Source organism: Ischnura elegans, chromosome 6 (assembly GCF_921293095.1).
Source record: "Ischnura elegans chromosome 6, ioIscEleg1.1, whole genome shotgun sequence".
Taxonomy (NCBI): domain Eukaryota; kingdom Metazoa; phylum Arthropoda; class Insecta; order Odonata; family Coenagrionidae; genus Ischnura; species Ischnura elegans.
The window spans coordinates 74,831,712-74,846,637 of record NC_060251.1 but is presented as its reverse complement, the minus strand read 5'-3'; the positions used below and the strand labels follow the sequence as shown (position 1 = coordinate 74,846,637).

At 39.4% G+C, this 14,926-nt stretch overlaps 1 protein-coding gene across 1 annotated transcript in view; it reads left to right on the top strand.

Moving 5' to 3' along the window:
* LOC124161013 (tyrosine kinase receptor Cad96Ca) overlaps positions 1–14,926 on the top strand; it is an 80,395-nt gene that overhangs the window by 57,240 nt on the left and 8,229 nt on the right. Inside the window, exons 2-3 of the mRNA XM_046537148.1 lie at positions 3,147–3,385; positions 14,514–14,865. Of these exons, the coding sequence (XP_046393104.1) occupies positions 3,147–3,385; positions 14,514–14,865 (591 nt within the window). The remainder of the gene's footprint in view (positions 1–3,146; positions 3,386–14,513; positions 14,866–14,926) is intronic.

Genomic DNA, 14,926 nt, shown 5'->3' with positions numbered 1-14,926 from the left:
GAATCAAAAGTCGTGTCTGAATGTTTTAAATCTACATCTTGAATTTACATCTGATTATTGTAATTTTTCATTTACGACTTGGAAGATCAGAGTCTGGTTGCATTTTATACGATGGCATTGTGCTTTGAGCCACTTATGGCTTTCAAAAATTATTTTTTTGCGACTCAGCTTATGACTTTAGCCTGATTTAATGTGTATATTTATCATTACATAGTGATTAATACATTTTATTCAAAAATGTTTCATTAAGTGGTACAACTAATATCTTAATTTATTCAATGCCTCAGTATAGTTACATCTCTAGTCGGTCGCTTTTTTCGCAATTTGTACTGTCTGTACGATATCATATGTCATCTGTCTGAGTTGCGGAATATGCTTGTATTCCGCACCATTGGGGAATGAGGACGAATTTGTATTCTGTGTGCTTCGTGCCGTGCCTGCCGCTTGCTCCCCAGCCCTTCGTTCCGCTGAGAACATTTTCCTCTGAATCATGGCGTGAATCATCCAGTCTTGAGAAAAGCAAATGTGAAACCCGCTTGAGAGTAAATTTTGTGCTCAAAATTATCTTTTTTCGTCTTGAGAAAATTGCAGGTTGAACCCGCTTCGGCATAAATTTCGTTTTTAACATCATCTTTACTTCGTCTAATTCTTGACTCTTGTTAGCATCATGTGATGAAAAGTATTCAGTCATCTGGGATGAAACCATTCATGTGATTATTGAAATTTTCTATCTGGTGAGGTAGGTTAACATAGGGATTTTTCCCCGACTGTCCACCATCATCATGTTCAATTTCTCTCTATAAGTTTGCAAGTATTCATGGATGTGATGAAGGGTAATATTAATGGTAGGTTTCACGTCAAATTTAAGGTGAGAACTCAGTATAGGATTGCCGCCAACCGGGGATGATGACAAAAATTGGCCTGTTGTTCTTCCATGAAGCATAACTATTATCCATTATGATAATGATAACTCCTTTCGTTTTCCTTCAGTTTCATGAACCAGTTTCTGCAACCCTTTCATACACATAATGATAAAGGCATACATTTTCTCAGGAAAATAATTGTTTCCATTAAATACACTGTCCACAAAAAAATCGTTTCAACAGCTTCTCAGCATGTTTTTTTTATTTTTGCATTGAGTAATTCAAAACTATCCATTATAAGAATATCAATTTGCATAGTTTGTCCCACAAGGTACTTTAGGGTGTTAAGACTGGTTATTTACCCCTCAAGTCCACTTTTTCACCCTCGTGGTAGATTCCTCCACTTGAATGGGTGTGTCCGATTGGAACTGGTTTTTCTGGGGCGTGAATATAAATGATCTCATAAAAAAACCGCTCCGAGTTTTGCGAGTTTTATTTTATGGAAAATTTAGGGAAAAGAAAGACTTGTAGATCTTAGACCTTGAAATTCACCTTATTAAGTTGGCATGGCAACGTACTGCGAGAATTGGTTAAAATCACCGAGCTCTGAGAACTGGTTAAAATCACTGAGTAGCGAACTTTCTGCGTGGAAATTATACGAGAATGGCTCACTATATTTGCTAAAATTATAATTTGAGCCAATGAAGAAAATATTGACACCAAAGGGGAATTACTTCCAGATCAATGCTGGGCAGTTTTGGAGGACCGTATCGCTTCTATAAATTTATAACTGCCCTTATAGCAGGTTTGGGATGTGGAAAATGGGTATTCGTCTTACTGCGATTTATTGCAACCAAATGCATGTATTTTCAAATAATTTCTCCCGCATACTCTTGCAGATCATAAAATCCATTGCATGTGATGAAATCCGTTTTGGAATGGCAAATTCTATGTTCCATCCTTTAGTTTTCATGAGTTAGTATTTATTCCAACTTTATTTTTGTGGTGGGTGTATCGCATGCCAAATGTGCTCGGAAATTTCATTTGAATAGACGCAAAAATTACTATCGCAAGTAATCATCCATTAAATGAAGGATTTTGTAGATCACTCCAGATTTACCAATAACTCCTCATACCCATTCCCCCGTAGACTTTCCTTTATCAGATTTGCATGAGGCTTATTACTCTTCATTCTATCCATTGAAACTGAATAGCAGTTCAGTTTTCTTCACAGATTACAAAAGGTTTCAATAAAATCTGAGTTCTCCTATCAAATCACTTCTACCTCATCTAATATTTTAAAGGTATTCTTTTATATTTTGTTGGCTGGACCATAGCGTTCCCCACTTTACGTCAATATAGGTTCCCCTGGGTGTCTCATGCATGTTGTTATAGGAATACAAAGATCATAGTTATAGGTACGTAATTTGTTTTAATTTTGGCTTGGTCTAAAATGGTGAATTTATTTAGCATGCTTAATTTAATTGGCTTCCGATTTTAACTTAGGAATTATGCGACTTTGTGATTTGTAAGCAGGAATTAAAACTTACATACTCGATGCTCTTCTTGACTCCGAAAAACTCTTTATATGTACTTTCGTTGTGCTACTATTTTTACTGTCAAGGTGAATGTAGGTTTACATAGAGCACTTTATGAATATCCTCCCAAATTCCACACCCTCTTTTGTTCGAAATAAGTCCTATCCTCAGTTATTCTTTCAATAACCCTGTCTTCTTTTCCGTATTCGCTTCTTCCAGACTATCTATTTCCCCTATAAACCCGCCAGAAGTTTCCCTCTTCGCCCACCATGTGTAGCACTTGCTCGTTTTGTTCCCCTCCTTCCATCTCTCCTTCTTCATCCTCCTCCGCCCACATCTCGAATGCCTCCAGTCTTTTCCCGTCCTCCTTCCTCAGCGACCAAGTTTCCGATCAGAGGGGTAATTTATTTTTGCATGAAGTAGGTATTCGCATCAACTTGTGCGCGTCTCAGGATAAATACATACAGGGTACATACATAAACATTTTAAATTCAAGTACAAATCATTAAAACAAACAGTCGTCGACAGGCAATCAGACCCATCACGTGATCCCGGATAATTCTATTTAAATCTTAGTAGCCGGCGCAGTAGCCTCTTATCCCTCTTGTGTTTTTTTTCTGTCCATGTGTTTACTCAGTTTATGCGCTACTCTGTTTATATGTTTGCCCTATTTACATGTTTACCCTGAAGTGTGCATTACCTTCTTCACGATAACTACAAAGATTCCCTCGTTGCCTCATTGTAGGAATGTGTCAGCTGAGCGACAACACGCCGCCCGTCATGGTGTTGGACCGCAGCTGGGTCGTCCGGGACGACGAGGCGAACGGCTCCGTGGTGACCATCGTCAAAGCTCACGACAACGAGCAGGACCGCCTCGAGTTCGGCCTGGAGACGGCGCCCACCTCACCTTCCGGGGACTACAACCCTTTCCGCATCGACCGGAAGCGCGGAGTCGTGTACCTCAACCAGTCACTCAAGGGCAAAGTAAGTACATTTATTTTCACTCCATCCATAGGATATCATCATCATTAGTCAACAATCCTGAGATTGGTTAAACGCAGCTCTCCATTCCTCTCTCCTATCCACTAGCCTTTTCATAGCGATGTATTTCTTCTGTTTAACATATTTCATAACATGTCCTATGTAGGTTCGAGGGGCGAGGTCTTGCCCTTCTTCCCTTTCACCTCTCCATCTACGATTGCTTTCATCATGCCATCATGCCTAATAATGTGGCCGACTAAGTTGTCTTTTCCTTAGGGTTTTTTGAGCAGTTTTCTTTTCTCCCACTCTTCCTAACACCTCCTCACTACTTACTTGGCCCATCTATTTTATCTTCATCATTCGTCAGTAGCTCCACATTTCGAATGCATCCACTCTTAACTTCTCTGCTGATGTCAATGTCCAAACCTCGCTAACATAGATATAAAAATTCCCCATGTGTAGCCTTTAATAACTTCTTGGGTGCTACTTTAAATCCAAGCGAGAGGGGGTTTCCTAGACATTATTATTACAATAGCAAAAACTCCAACAAGTCGACCATAAAGTCGGGTGGTAACATAAATCAGGAAGTATATAAAGACAAAAATATGAAATTCATAGTACCTACCAGCTTGGTCGATAGGTTTCATCATACAAAAAATATTTAAAAAAAACAAAATACAAAACATAAAATATCAAGTGCAAAAACATTTTTGAAAAAGCCCTCAATAATCCATTTTTACACAATACATAACACACAAGAAATAATATATGAAGACCAAAGCAAAAAATATGAAACACCAAATTCAAAAAATTAACGTTTGGAAAAGCCCTCAGAATTCAATTTTATTTAACGTAGCCATAAATATCTTGGCGTTAGTTAGGAAGGGCTCAAAAAAATTCCTGCGGTAAACCATTCCAATTCTCTGTCCCCCGATGTAGGAAGCAAAATGTTACTCTGTTTGAAAGCTGCCTTGGAGCCTTAATCTTATAAGTATGATCCTTTCTCGCCAGATTGATCGAAATTATTCCTGTCGATCGTCATTGTGAGCGGTTTGCTGTGAGTGGTTGGAAATGCAATCGGAATTTGTACTTGTCAAATGTTTTCATTCCGACGACTAAAAGCGAGGGCTCGCCTCGAAGTGCGTCGTGGCCTAGGGAAATGAACTGCTCCCCCTACCTTGAATAAGTGATACCTATCCGTATGCCTGAGGCTTTGTACGTGAGGTGAGCTCTACTCTCACCTACGCAAACCATTATTCGGATTGAATCACTCCAAGACCGAGAATGTGATGTGGCGAAAATGTTTAGTGAAGATTATGTGTATTGTAGAATGGTTTCTTTGTTTGCCCTCGCTGTCATGGAAAAGACTGAAACGCCTCGTGGAACTTAATACATGACCGGAGTTTTGCACTCACTGTAAGCCTCTTTCCGTTCGATGAGCTGAGTGTGTTGATTGCGATTTATCTAGGTCGTCATCTCTCGGTGAGCGGGGATGAAATTCGATGGAAAGCTGTTCGAAGAAAACGGTTCCTTGGTTAAGGCCCTTCTTTCTTTAGACCGTAGATGTTTCGATGCACGTACTGCCGTGCTCTATTTCCCGTGTTCGAATTACTAATGGTGAAATCGAAACGCCCTTTGCACGATCCCATCTATGTGCCACAGTCGAAATATCCTTAGTCATTGGAGAGGAGCATTAGTCGATAGAATAGACAGGAATGAAGTCTTTATATTCGGCTTTGGTCCATATTTTTTTTTTAACTTCGCCACTTACAATTGACTGAAGTTCCACTTCGTTTGCTTAAGTTTATCATGGCTCATCACCTGAGCCCTGTCCTGTCCTAGTAATGTCACCTCAGCCCTAACGAGGATTATATTTATAAAGCGAATGTCTAGAAAATAGGTGTCGTAAAAAATTACCAACCAAATCTCTATGAATAGAATTCTATTATCAGTTGGTGATCAAGGATAAGAATTTACGGATGAAAACAGTCTATGGGGAACAAGAAACGTGGATATTCGATTGGAAAATTTGGATCTCAAACGTGAAAATTGAACAATTTTAATCAAAACATTTTAATATTCCTTATAAAAATGGTAACATGTTTAAATACGATAGCTGGAAAGTGACGGAAAACAAGCATTTAGCCAACGGAATTAGATAGCGAAAGTGTCAGGTTAAATCGCTGGAACAAGTGAGTAAATGAATATGTTTGTGAAATAACCAATGCATCTTCAAGACGCCTGATGCGATCGGATTAATATTTTCATATCGCATATTACGTCTTATAGATTAATTGTGATCGGAAAAGTCCAGGGTCTCTACTCAGAGTGAAAGGAGGAAGAGGACTCACTAAAAAAAAGCAACCTCGATAAGTTGATACCTCTTTCGTAAATACATATTTATAGCAACCTATAGTAATTCAGTGGTAATAATCCAAAAGATGTAATAGTACATAAGTGAAGAAGCCTTGTGGTATATACATAAATCCCATGAAGTCACCTCACTACTGGTCCCTCTCATTGAGTGATCATAACCGAAGGTTGTTTAAGAGAGGTGAGAGCAATCTCAGCCCACACTAAGGCGCAAGTCGTTAGAATTCTCGCTTTCAGGGTAAGAGGACTATTTATTTTCCTTGGGCCACCAAACACTTCTAGGGTAATTATTTTAGGGCGTCCAAAGGCTTCACCCAGTATTCATATCTGAAACCGAGTCCCTACGATCAGCAGCCACTACGCCCCTTGTCCTTACTTGTTGGAGATGCCTATTTTTCGTGACGCTTTTAATTACCTACTTTGAAGAAATTAATGAAATATTTGTCTCTTTTTGTGCTGATTTTATGTGTTTTTTTGGGCTGCTACCCACCACGATCTCTTTGAGATCATAAAATTGCGCGTGATTTCAAGCAAGGCTAGGTTTAGACTTTCTGGATATTCCATTGGTCATTATCTAGCATGGAAATTTTGGAGATTGATCTTTGGAGTTAGAAGCAATACGAAGCATATAACCTCAATTTCCCAAACGGTCTTTTATAGCGAGCACCATACTTGTGTCTCTACTCCGTCTTGCATCAGGCCGATAGCAATACATTTGTTCCTCCCAACCAGTCATTCCAGTAAATTTTGACCTCGGATCATGGTGATTGTCTAAAATAACGGTCTATTCTATTTGGAAACGTTCACCGCACCCATCCGATATTGTGATATCATTGTTCTACGCCCTTTCAACAAGGAGATTTATTTCACATTCTTAAAAAAATATTTTTATACGTAATATTGAAGGAATGATGCGGTGATCTAATACAATGACTTCATTAGCGAATATGTCGGGCGAGTCACTATCTCATCGGATCGGTGAGGTATTGCCTAGCGTCGATAGCCATAGTTATAAAGTAGGCATTGAGATTTCAACGATGAATCATTATACATCATTTACGCAAGGTATCCCTCTTTCTTACTGGAGAGAATTGTGGCACATATCTACTTTTGAAATCAAACGAGATCGTAGATTCCTTTTTCCAAAATTGGCGACAATGTTGAAATTCGTTTTTTCTGGATTTTCTTTCAGCTAACATAAGTTTAGCCTAAAACTTGTGTCTTGAACAATAGCGTCAAAAAAGTATTTATCACCAGTAGTTTGCAAAAGTACTGTTTATTTCTCGCATAACTGTGTGGCCGTCGCTATTATAGTCTCTGCAGAACGAGGTTGAGTTCAACTTGAATAAGTGAACGAAGAAACCACCCATTGATCGAACCGCCCAACCGATCCGTATTCTTTGCACCCTAAGTTTGCTTTTTCACCTGAATGGATATCATTTATGGAGTAACCACTTTTCAGGTTACACACGTGGACAGAATTCGTTTTGGACCGTGCAGTTGCGAACATAACTCCTTCCATTTCCCTTCATTTAACCCTGAAGCCGTTTCCCGATTAACTGCGTATTGTGGATATTATTTCTTTAAGGAAGTCGAATTAATGCCTGTCGTTCGTGAGCATTAAATTTAACGGTATTGGATAATAAAAATAGCGAATTTCAATAAGTTCGTACGTCAAATTATTGCAAATCGTCAAGAGGTTGTTAGCGATTTTTCCCACCCCTGGTGCTCCATGCTCTAATGATCACTTCGTAGAAATTGGCAGTATATTTTCGTGGTGAGCAAACTACGCCTCTATCATTATCGTTCATCACGTTCCGATCAGAAATGACAGCATCGTACAATTGCCAGCCCCAATATCATAATTTATTTCCTCACGCACCGATATGATCAGGACTGCGAAGGATGATTGTGATTATCGATCTTGGCCTCGGGGTTTGTATCGTTGAGATGATCGTCTCTCCCAGTTGTCATTTCGACCGTCCTGATTCCGTTTTTCATTTTGGCCCTTCGGGACTTCCGCTTATCATTTGCAGCCACGGTTGGTTCCATCTCGGCGTCGACCTATCGAATGAATTCATTAAAGACCAATTTCAGGTGCCTTCTCAATGATCGATGTATAAATTTTCCTACGGTGCCCGGAAATATTCGGGAGGATCGCCAATCGATATTATTAAGGGTAGTCCCTCCTCAAGGGGATAGCGGTGTGAGGGATAATATATGGTATGGGAGACAGCTGAGATGTGAGCGTGAGTCCACCATGCTTAGCATGATATTTTTGCTATTTCGTAAAGTAAATCGTAATATCCACACATATTGCAGCGTGCGTGCAAAACAGGTCAAAATCACATTAATCAAATTATGCGATAAATACGCGCTTGAAAAATCTGGCAACCTCTAGATATGAGGTGGACTCTTTGGAAGAACAAGAGAAGACTTGAGGCATTCGAGATGTGGGTGTAGAGAAGAATGGAGAAGGTGAAGTGGACGGAGAGTAGGGGGAACGACGAAGTGCATGGACATGGTGGTAGAGAAGAAGCAGCTTTTAGATTAGATATGGAGGAGACAGAAGGTATGGATGGAGGGAGTACTTAGCGGGGAGGTGATGTTGAAAAGATGTGTTAAAGGGTAGAATGTTAAGTAAACGGGGGAGGGGAAGGAAGAGAATAGGATTTATAGATAGATTGAAATAGAGAAGACCTTACAGTGAATTGAAGAAGACAGTGCTTGTAGGAAAGGGAGGCTCCCAGAATACTTCTTTAGTACTCCATGGAAACCTACCTTAATCGGTAGGATACTATAATAGAAATAATGGAATCACTTGAACGATCGCTGGAGCTGTCCCTCAGAGGAGATGGAATAAATTATCGTTATATTCAGACTTAAGCAAAGGTCAGTCCTTGATTCTCTCTCATCCTCCGTTGAGTGAATGATGCAGTATTCGGCGATGATGTTCATTTCACGCTTACGTCAGATTTAAGCAGTCGCGATAGCGTGCGAAGTTTTGCGCTCTTCTGGTTCTCTCAATGGGAGTACAGTTAGGAGAAGACATCGGCGTGTGATATCTTTCTTGTGTTCAAATAACACTCTCCACGTTGGCGCGTAGCGCGGTCACATTTAATCAAGATGTAGGCTGCTTTCCCTCCAAACATTCTACTTGCTGTCCATGTTGACATTGTTTTTCCTCTTCCATATTTATCGTTTTTCTCTTGAAATAAAAGGTAGTTTCAATTTTCCGCAATTATTTTAACGCCTCGTACGCATTAAAATGATTGTGGAAAAGAGCAAATACCTTTTCTTTTAATAAATCGAACTTCCTCTTTATCACGCCTGAACCAATAGGATTTTCCTCTTGATTATTTGATTTCAATCAGAAATTCATTACTTAACAAATAATTTCAATTAATTCATGACATAAATTATCGCGGATATCCTTCGTTTGATATCCATTGTTGTCTTTACAACGATTCTTTCCATGCATGGCATGTTAGGAAATGGAATTTATAAAATTTAATGGTACCACTTCCGATGAGAATTGAATCCAAAATGTTTTGCATTAAATGTTTGATATTGATTTTGCTCTGCCTCCATATGTCCTTGGCATTTGCCCGACTTGGTAGGAATTTTCTGGGTGATCACTGTCAATGATCAACTACTATTCAGAGAGCACGTAAGTTCGATACTTTATCCGCAGGCTGGGTGGAGCCTTTTTTATGCGACGGTGATTCATAGCGTATCCTTTGGTTGTTACGACGAGGTAAACATTTAATCGTACCACTTCCAATCGTAGCCAATATTGGGCCATCGTGGACTTCGGTATCGGAATTCGGAATCGGTAGTCCATGACCGATGAAAGCCAACATTGCCACCTTGGTCTAACATTGGCTCAATGTGGGCTCAATATGATAGGCTAGTGGGGGTCGAACCAATCTTCGGACCGTTGACTGCTGATGATTATCTTCTACCATTTTGTCCAAATTCTTGCTTTCTTCCTTTTTCGCCCTCGACAGACATCCTCCTCTTTTTTCATCATCTGCAGCATTCCCCAACCCGTTCTCTTTCAGTGCGTTTTCCGAAGAAGCATTAACGTCCAGTTTTTATGCGCCACCCCTCCACGTTCATATGCCTCCAATTTGCCATATTTTTTGTGTTGCACGAAGTTTCCTTTCCAGGAAATGCATGGCCGACAGGTGTTTTTGATTTCCTGATGTAATTATTACGTTCCAATTGATTGACAAGCCATCATGCCATGCCGCTAGTTGATTATTAGTAAAGATATTCTACCGGTTGGTTTACTTGGAGACTTTCGTGACTCATATCGGACTGTTTCCCCTCCCAAGTTAGACTTCCCTTAAAAATTGAGAATAAGGCTTATTCCATTTAATTCTATCTATAAATCTAGACTTCCTCCCCCTTACCTAATTATCTAGCATTCTTTCATTAAACTTTGTTTTTTAGCAGCCCTTTCCCGCTTAGTACCCGTTCCATCCAAACCCTCTCTCTCCTTCATATTTTGGCGTGCAAAAAGTAATGAATGTAAGTACTAGATTATCGATCACTGTGATCATACCGTCAATGCCACATTTATAGTTTTTACGGCGTTTTGCCCATAGAAAAGAATTTCGCTGATCTCCGGTCTGTCTTGACTTCCACCCCCATAACACTGTCCATCGCCACCGTGTCTACTTCCCATCCACCCACGAAGCGTGAAGCCATGGCGGAAAGGGTACGGCCATTTCCTCGTCTCGGATGGTTGACTTGACCGTCGATTGCCACTCCAGAGAACGCTTACCTTTCCTGCATGTCATGTGACATGGATATCTTCCCCTGAACTGAATGAACGCAGTTCTCGAAGAGGCATCCATTAAAGCTTCTGACTTCCCACTAGACTGCCTTTTGTGTCAAATGCTGGGGCGTTTATGAGGGGGGCAGCCCCCCAAAAATGTATTTTTATTAAAGTGCTGTACCGATCAATTTAGGTTTACATGGAGTATTTTGCCGATTCTGGCCCGTCTCCCCTCCATATACAGAGTTCCCTGTTCACCGTAACGTCCACTCTCTTTAATCCTATACAGAAATCCTATCCTCTTCCCCCCACGCTCACCCAACATTCTTCCCTCTAACACTGTTTTCAACGTTTCCTCCCAACTTAAAATTCTCTCCATCCAAACTTTCTTTCTGTTTTATATCTCATTAAGGGGATGGCTTCTCCTCACCCACCATGTCGAGCACTTCGTCGTTCACCTCCTCTCCTTCAACTTTACCTTCCTGATTCTTCTCCATACCCACATCTCGAATTTCCCCAGATTGACGGATATTTTTCTTATATCTCAGTACTTCCTATCCATTTACTTATTCCATCGAACCTCCTTTTTTATTTAACATTCGTGGTATAGATAAAAATTATCATAGGGTGACCTTGGCAGTAAATATTTCTCGGGTCTCACATCGGATAAGATCCTCCTTATCTCCTTCCAATGTTTCGACAAGTAACTCGCTCATCATCTTCAGGCATTCAGGAATCCAATCCAGGACATTACATAGGGTGACCTTATTTGAAATCAACTTACCCTAACCTAAATTTGATCTCGCTCCCCCCGCAAAGATATAATCTTTTTACGCTACTGAGAAAATAGTCGTCTCGTAGCTTATAATACATTTTCCCGTGCTAAAGTTTTTTCCCATCTTTCGAAGCAATTTAATTTTAGAACAAAACAATTTGGGCAATATTTGTTTTTTAATCGCAAGATTTATTCGTGAAATAACCGCACATTAGCCAACATTAGAGCATTAAGGAGTCACCCGCCTATGTTCTCGAAGACCAGGATGGATTCAAGGGAAAGTCATTGAGGATTGAGAATTGAGGATTGCTGGTTTCACTCCTGATCATTGTAAATGATTTATATTCCATGGAATTCCGCATTCGACAGCTCATTTATTGATCAGTATGGAATTTTCGGCATTAACTGTGGTGAAGGCCGTATGAAATTTTTTAAATTAAGTTCGTACTTAATACTGAAAACAAACGGATCGAGCTGGGGCGGATCAAGGTCATTGTTTTGGAGCGAGCGGTTTCCGCGCCGCTTCGTGATGTAATGCCATACCCCTCAGCGGTAATAGGTCTTAGGTCTAATATCTATGAGTCGACAAGTGAATTTTAGATATTCATCAATCATATTTAAAATAGTTTATTTAGCTTATGAAATCAAAGCTATCATTGAATATCATATATTTTTAATTTTTCCATATATTACGTGAGGGCGGCTTCCCCCCCTCTGAATCTAACAGTAGGATCGAGCTAGAACTATCCGACCTGTTGAACTTCCAACAGATGAGAATCCCCCGCAGTTTCTCGTACTTTACCCCTCGATGATGAATCGAAAGGCTGGCGCAACAGGTCTTTGCTCGCTCGCGGTGTATATAACGGCTTTATTTTGGCCCTTGCGCTCTTTACCCGTATTACAGCTGAAGAAAGCTAAATGCATTAGGAATGTCCTCTATCTACCAGGGGCGCGACTAGGAATTAAGGCGTTTTAGGCACAACTAATACTGGGGTGTCTGGGGGTGTGGAATACCCGCCAGGGTAATCGGGAGGTGCGGGGGCAATCCTTCAGAAATTTTTCAAGATAAATGGTTCTAAATGGTGAGTTTTACGGCTTTTTGAGGGATATTTTATTAATATTTACACTATTCTGTAAGTAATATTAATCCAATTAAGTAAAATGGATTAAACTTTTTAAAAAATTCTGAGATCTGGGGGGGGTTTATCCCCCAAACCTCCCCCCCTCGCTGCGCCACTGCTATCTATAATTCTTTTTTTCTCCTGTCCCATGTAGGACAGAGAGCAAGTGTAGTCCGTTAACCGGATGGGAATTTAAATTTTATGACCCATATCAGTTTTTCTAGTATTTCATCATCAGCTACTCATTAGGGAATGAACATCATTTTCTTTACGACAACGAACGGTATTGCTACTTATGTAAAGTTATTTTTTTAATGTGAGAATTTGTCGTGTTTTTTTCTGGTTTTCTTTCGTGGGTCATTGAACTGCGTATAAGGCGAATCGTGAACTATTACTCGTAAGTTCAGGAGTCCGGTCAATGAACTGAGAAAATGTCATTGTCTCGGGACTACATGATCGTAGGGACTTATTTTGAATGTTAATTAATATGAACGTGAAAAGTAATAAAAAGATGCCCCTGTGCGTGGTTATGCCCCTTCCTTTTTTTATGCAAAGATTAATTAAAAATAGGCGTAATGTCATTACAAAAAACTGGAAGTCTCTAATGACGCCATCATTTTTCTTATTGCGTCCTCACTTGTTGACTCAGTCAGGTCCATTATTGTTCGTCTATCATTTACATTTTTTTACCTTTTACGCTTCAATCTCATCATCCATAATGTTAAACGGAAAATTCAGTTTTTTCTCCCATTTACTGTTAAAACCTTTGTTTGACACGTTTTCTATTTCATTCTAATATTATTAAATTGGTTAGCTTCTACCGTATTTCTATTCCATAAAAATAGTGTGGGTCTCAAATCTCAAGTGCTGAAATTTTTTAACCGACCGAGTTTGTTTTTTTGTATTTCCCATATTTTAAAGAAAAGGGTGAAATGGGAAGTTACTTCATAATGCGAAATTAAGTGAAATATGAAAAGCAATGCGAGGCGTGTCATCAATGGTATATTTAGTAACTTCCCCGTTTATCTGAAATATCTCGACAATTTTTCGTAATTAATTCGGCGGTATTAAATGGGAAACACGCTTCCATCGGGTTATTTACAATAGAATTAGAGAAAAAGTCGAGTGTTGTGTGGGTTGCCTATATCATAACGTAATGACCTTAGGGGTAAGGTGTTCTAATCCATGAAACGTGAGTATATAAATGGCATTTTGTGGTTTCATTTCCAATATTTATAACCACTGATGCCTCTCCGCCAAAAATTTTAAGTCACCCTGGATTTTCAAAGTCATCAAAGAGGAAAGAATGTGAGGTTAGCGGGGAAGTTGGAGGAAGAGAATAATATTCATGGATGTAATGAAATGGTGTGCATCTTATGGGGAATTTAAGAGGGAAGTTCAATTTTGCCACAGGGGGTAATCAGGTTGATTTTCAAAATGCTCCATGCATACCTTAACCAGTTGAATACCTACAAAAACAATATTATATGTTGAAATGGTAAAACTTCAAGACAAATATTCTGGCTAAAAATATTAATTCATTCAGAATAAATTCATTTCTATTAAATATTACCAAATACAGAATGACATCATTAGCTGACTGTTACAATTGATTAATGAAATTGACAAAACCAGGCATCTAATTGTGCCTACTATGATGAAGCCTCTTTCCCCTTTCGAACAAAATATTTTTTATTTACCTTCCCCAACCATTCATCATTAAATATTATTCTAATCCTCCAATTTTTTATTCACTCCCCACCCCACCAAAAATTTCTATCCATTTCTCCTATGAGAAAACCTGGAGTATATAGACTCATATGGCCTTATTTGACCTAGAATAAATAATAAAAAAGTGTAGGCATAAAAAGGCATTCATTAATGCTATTCTGGGGGCTATAATCTACTTCCCAATAGTGAGATCAATTATTGTGCAATGGGATGGATTAGTTATATAACTCATCTATATTGTGTGGGGTAAATTATGTAGAGTATTTTAATTATTTATTTGCTAAGTGAATGAGTATAATTGCATTATATGCTGGGAGTTTTCAAAATATTGTTTTATTTTTTTAGGCTGGAAAGAATCTTTTCCTATTTGTCACTGTCACTGATGGAAGACTGACCACGAAGGCTGAGGTCTACGTGAATATTGTGAATGCATCAGCTGATGGTTACGGCGGAGGCAATAGCCGATCAAAGCCTCCACATCCACCACCAGTAAATCCATTCTACGTGAGCCAGCTTTTGCCTGGGGGCAGGCCTGTACAATTTCGGCCCACAATAGGAAAGCCTCCAACTAAATTAGGTGACACCATCCAGGTCCTCCCAGGACCTGGAAATGAAGCTGGTATTCAAGAACGGAAGGATATTCTGGCCCATTCCAGTACAGCACCCCCACATAGCAACATTGGGAGACCCCCAGAAGGTAATATATATTCTCTCAGGCATCTTGTGGTAGAACTTGTTAGCATTGATTTTTTTATAAA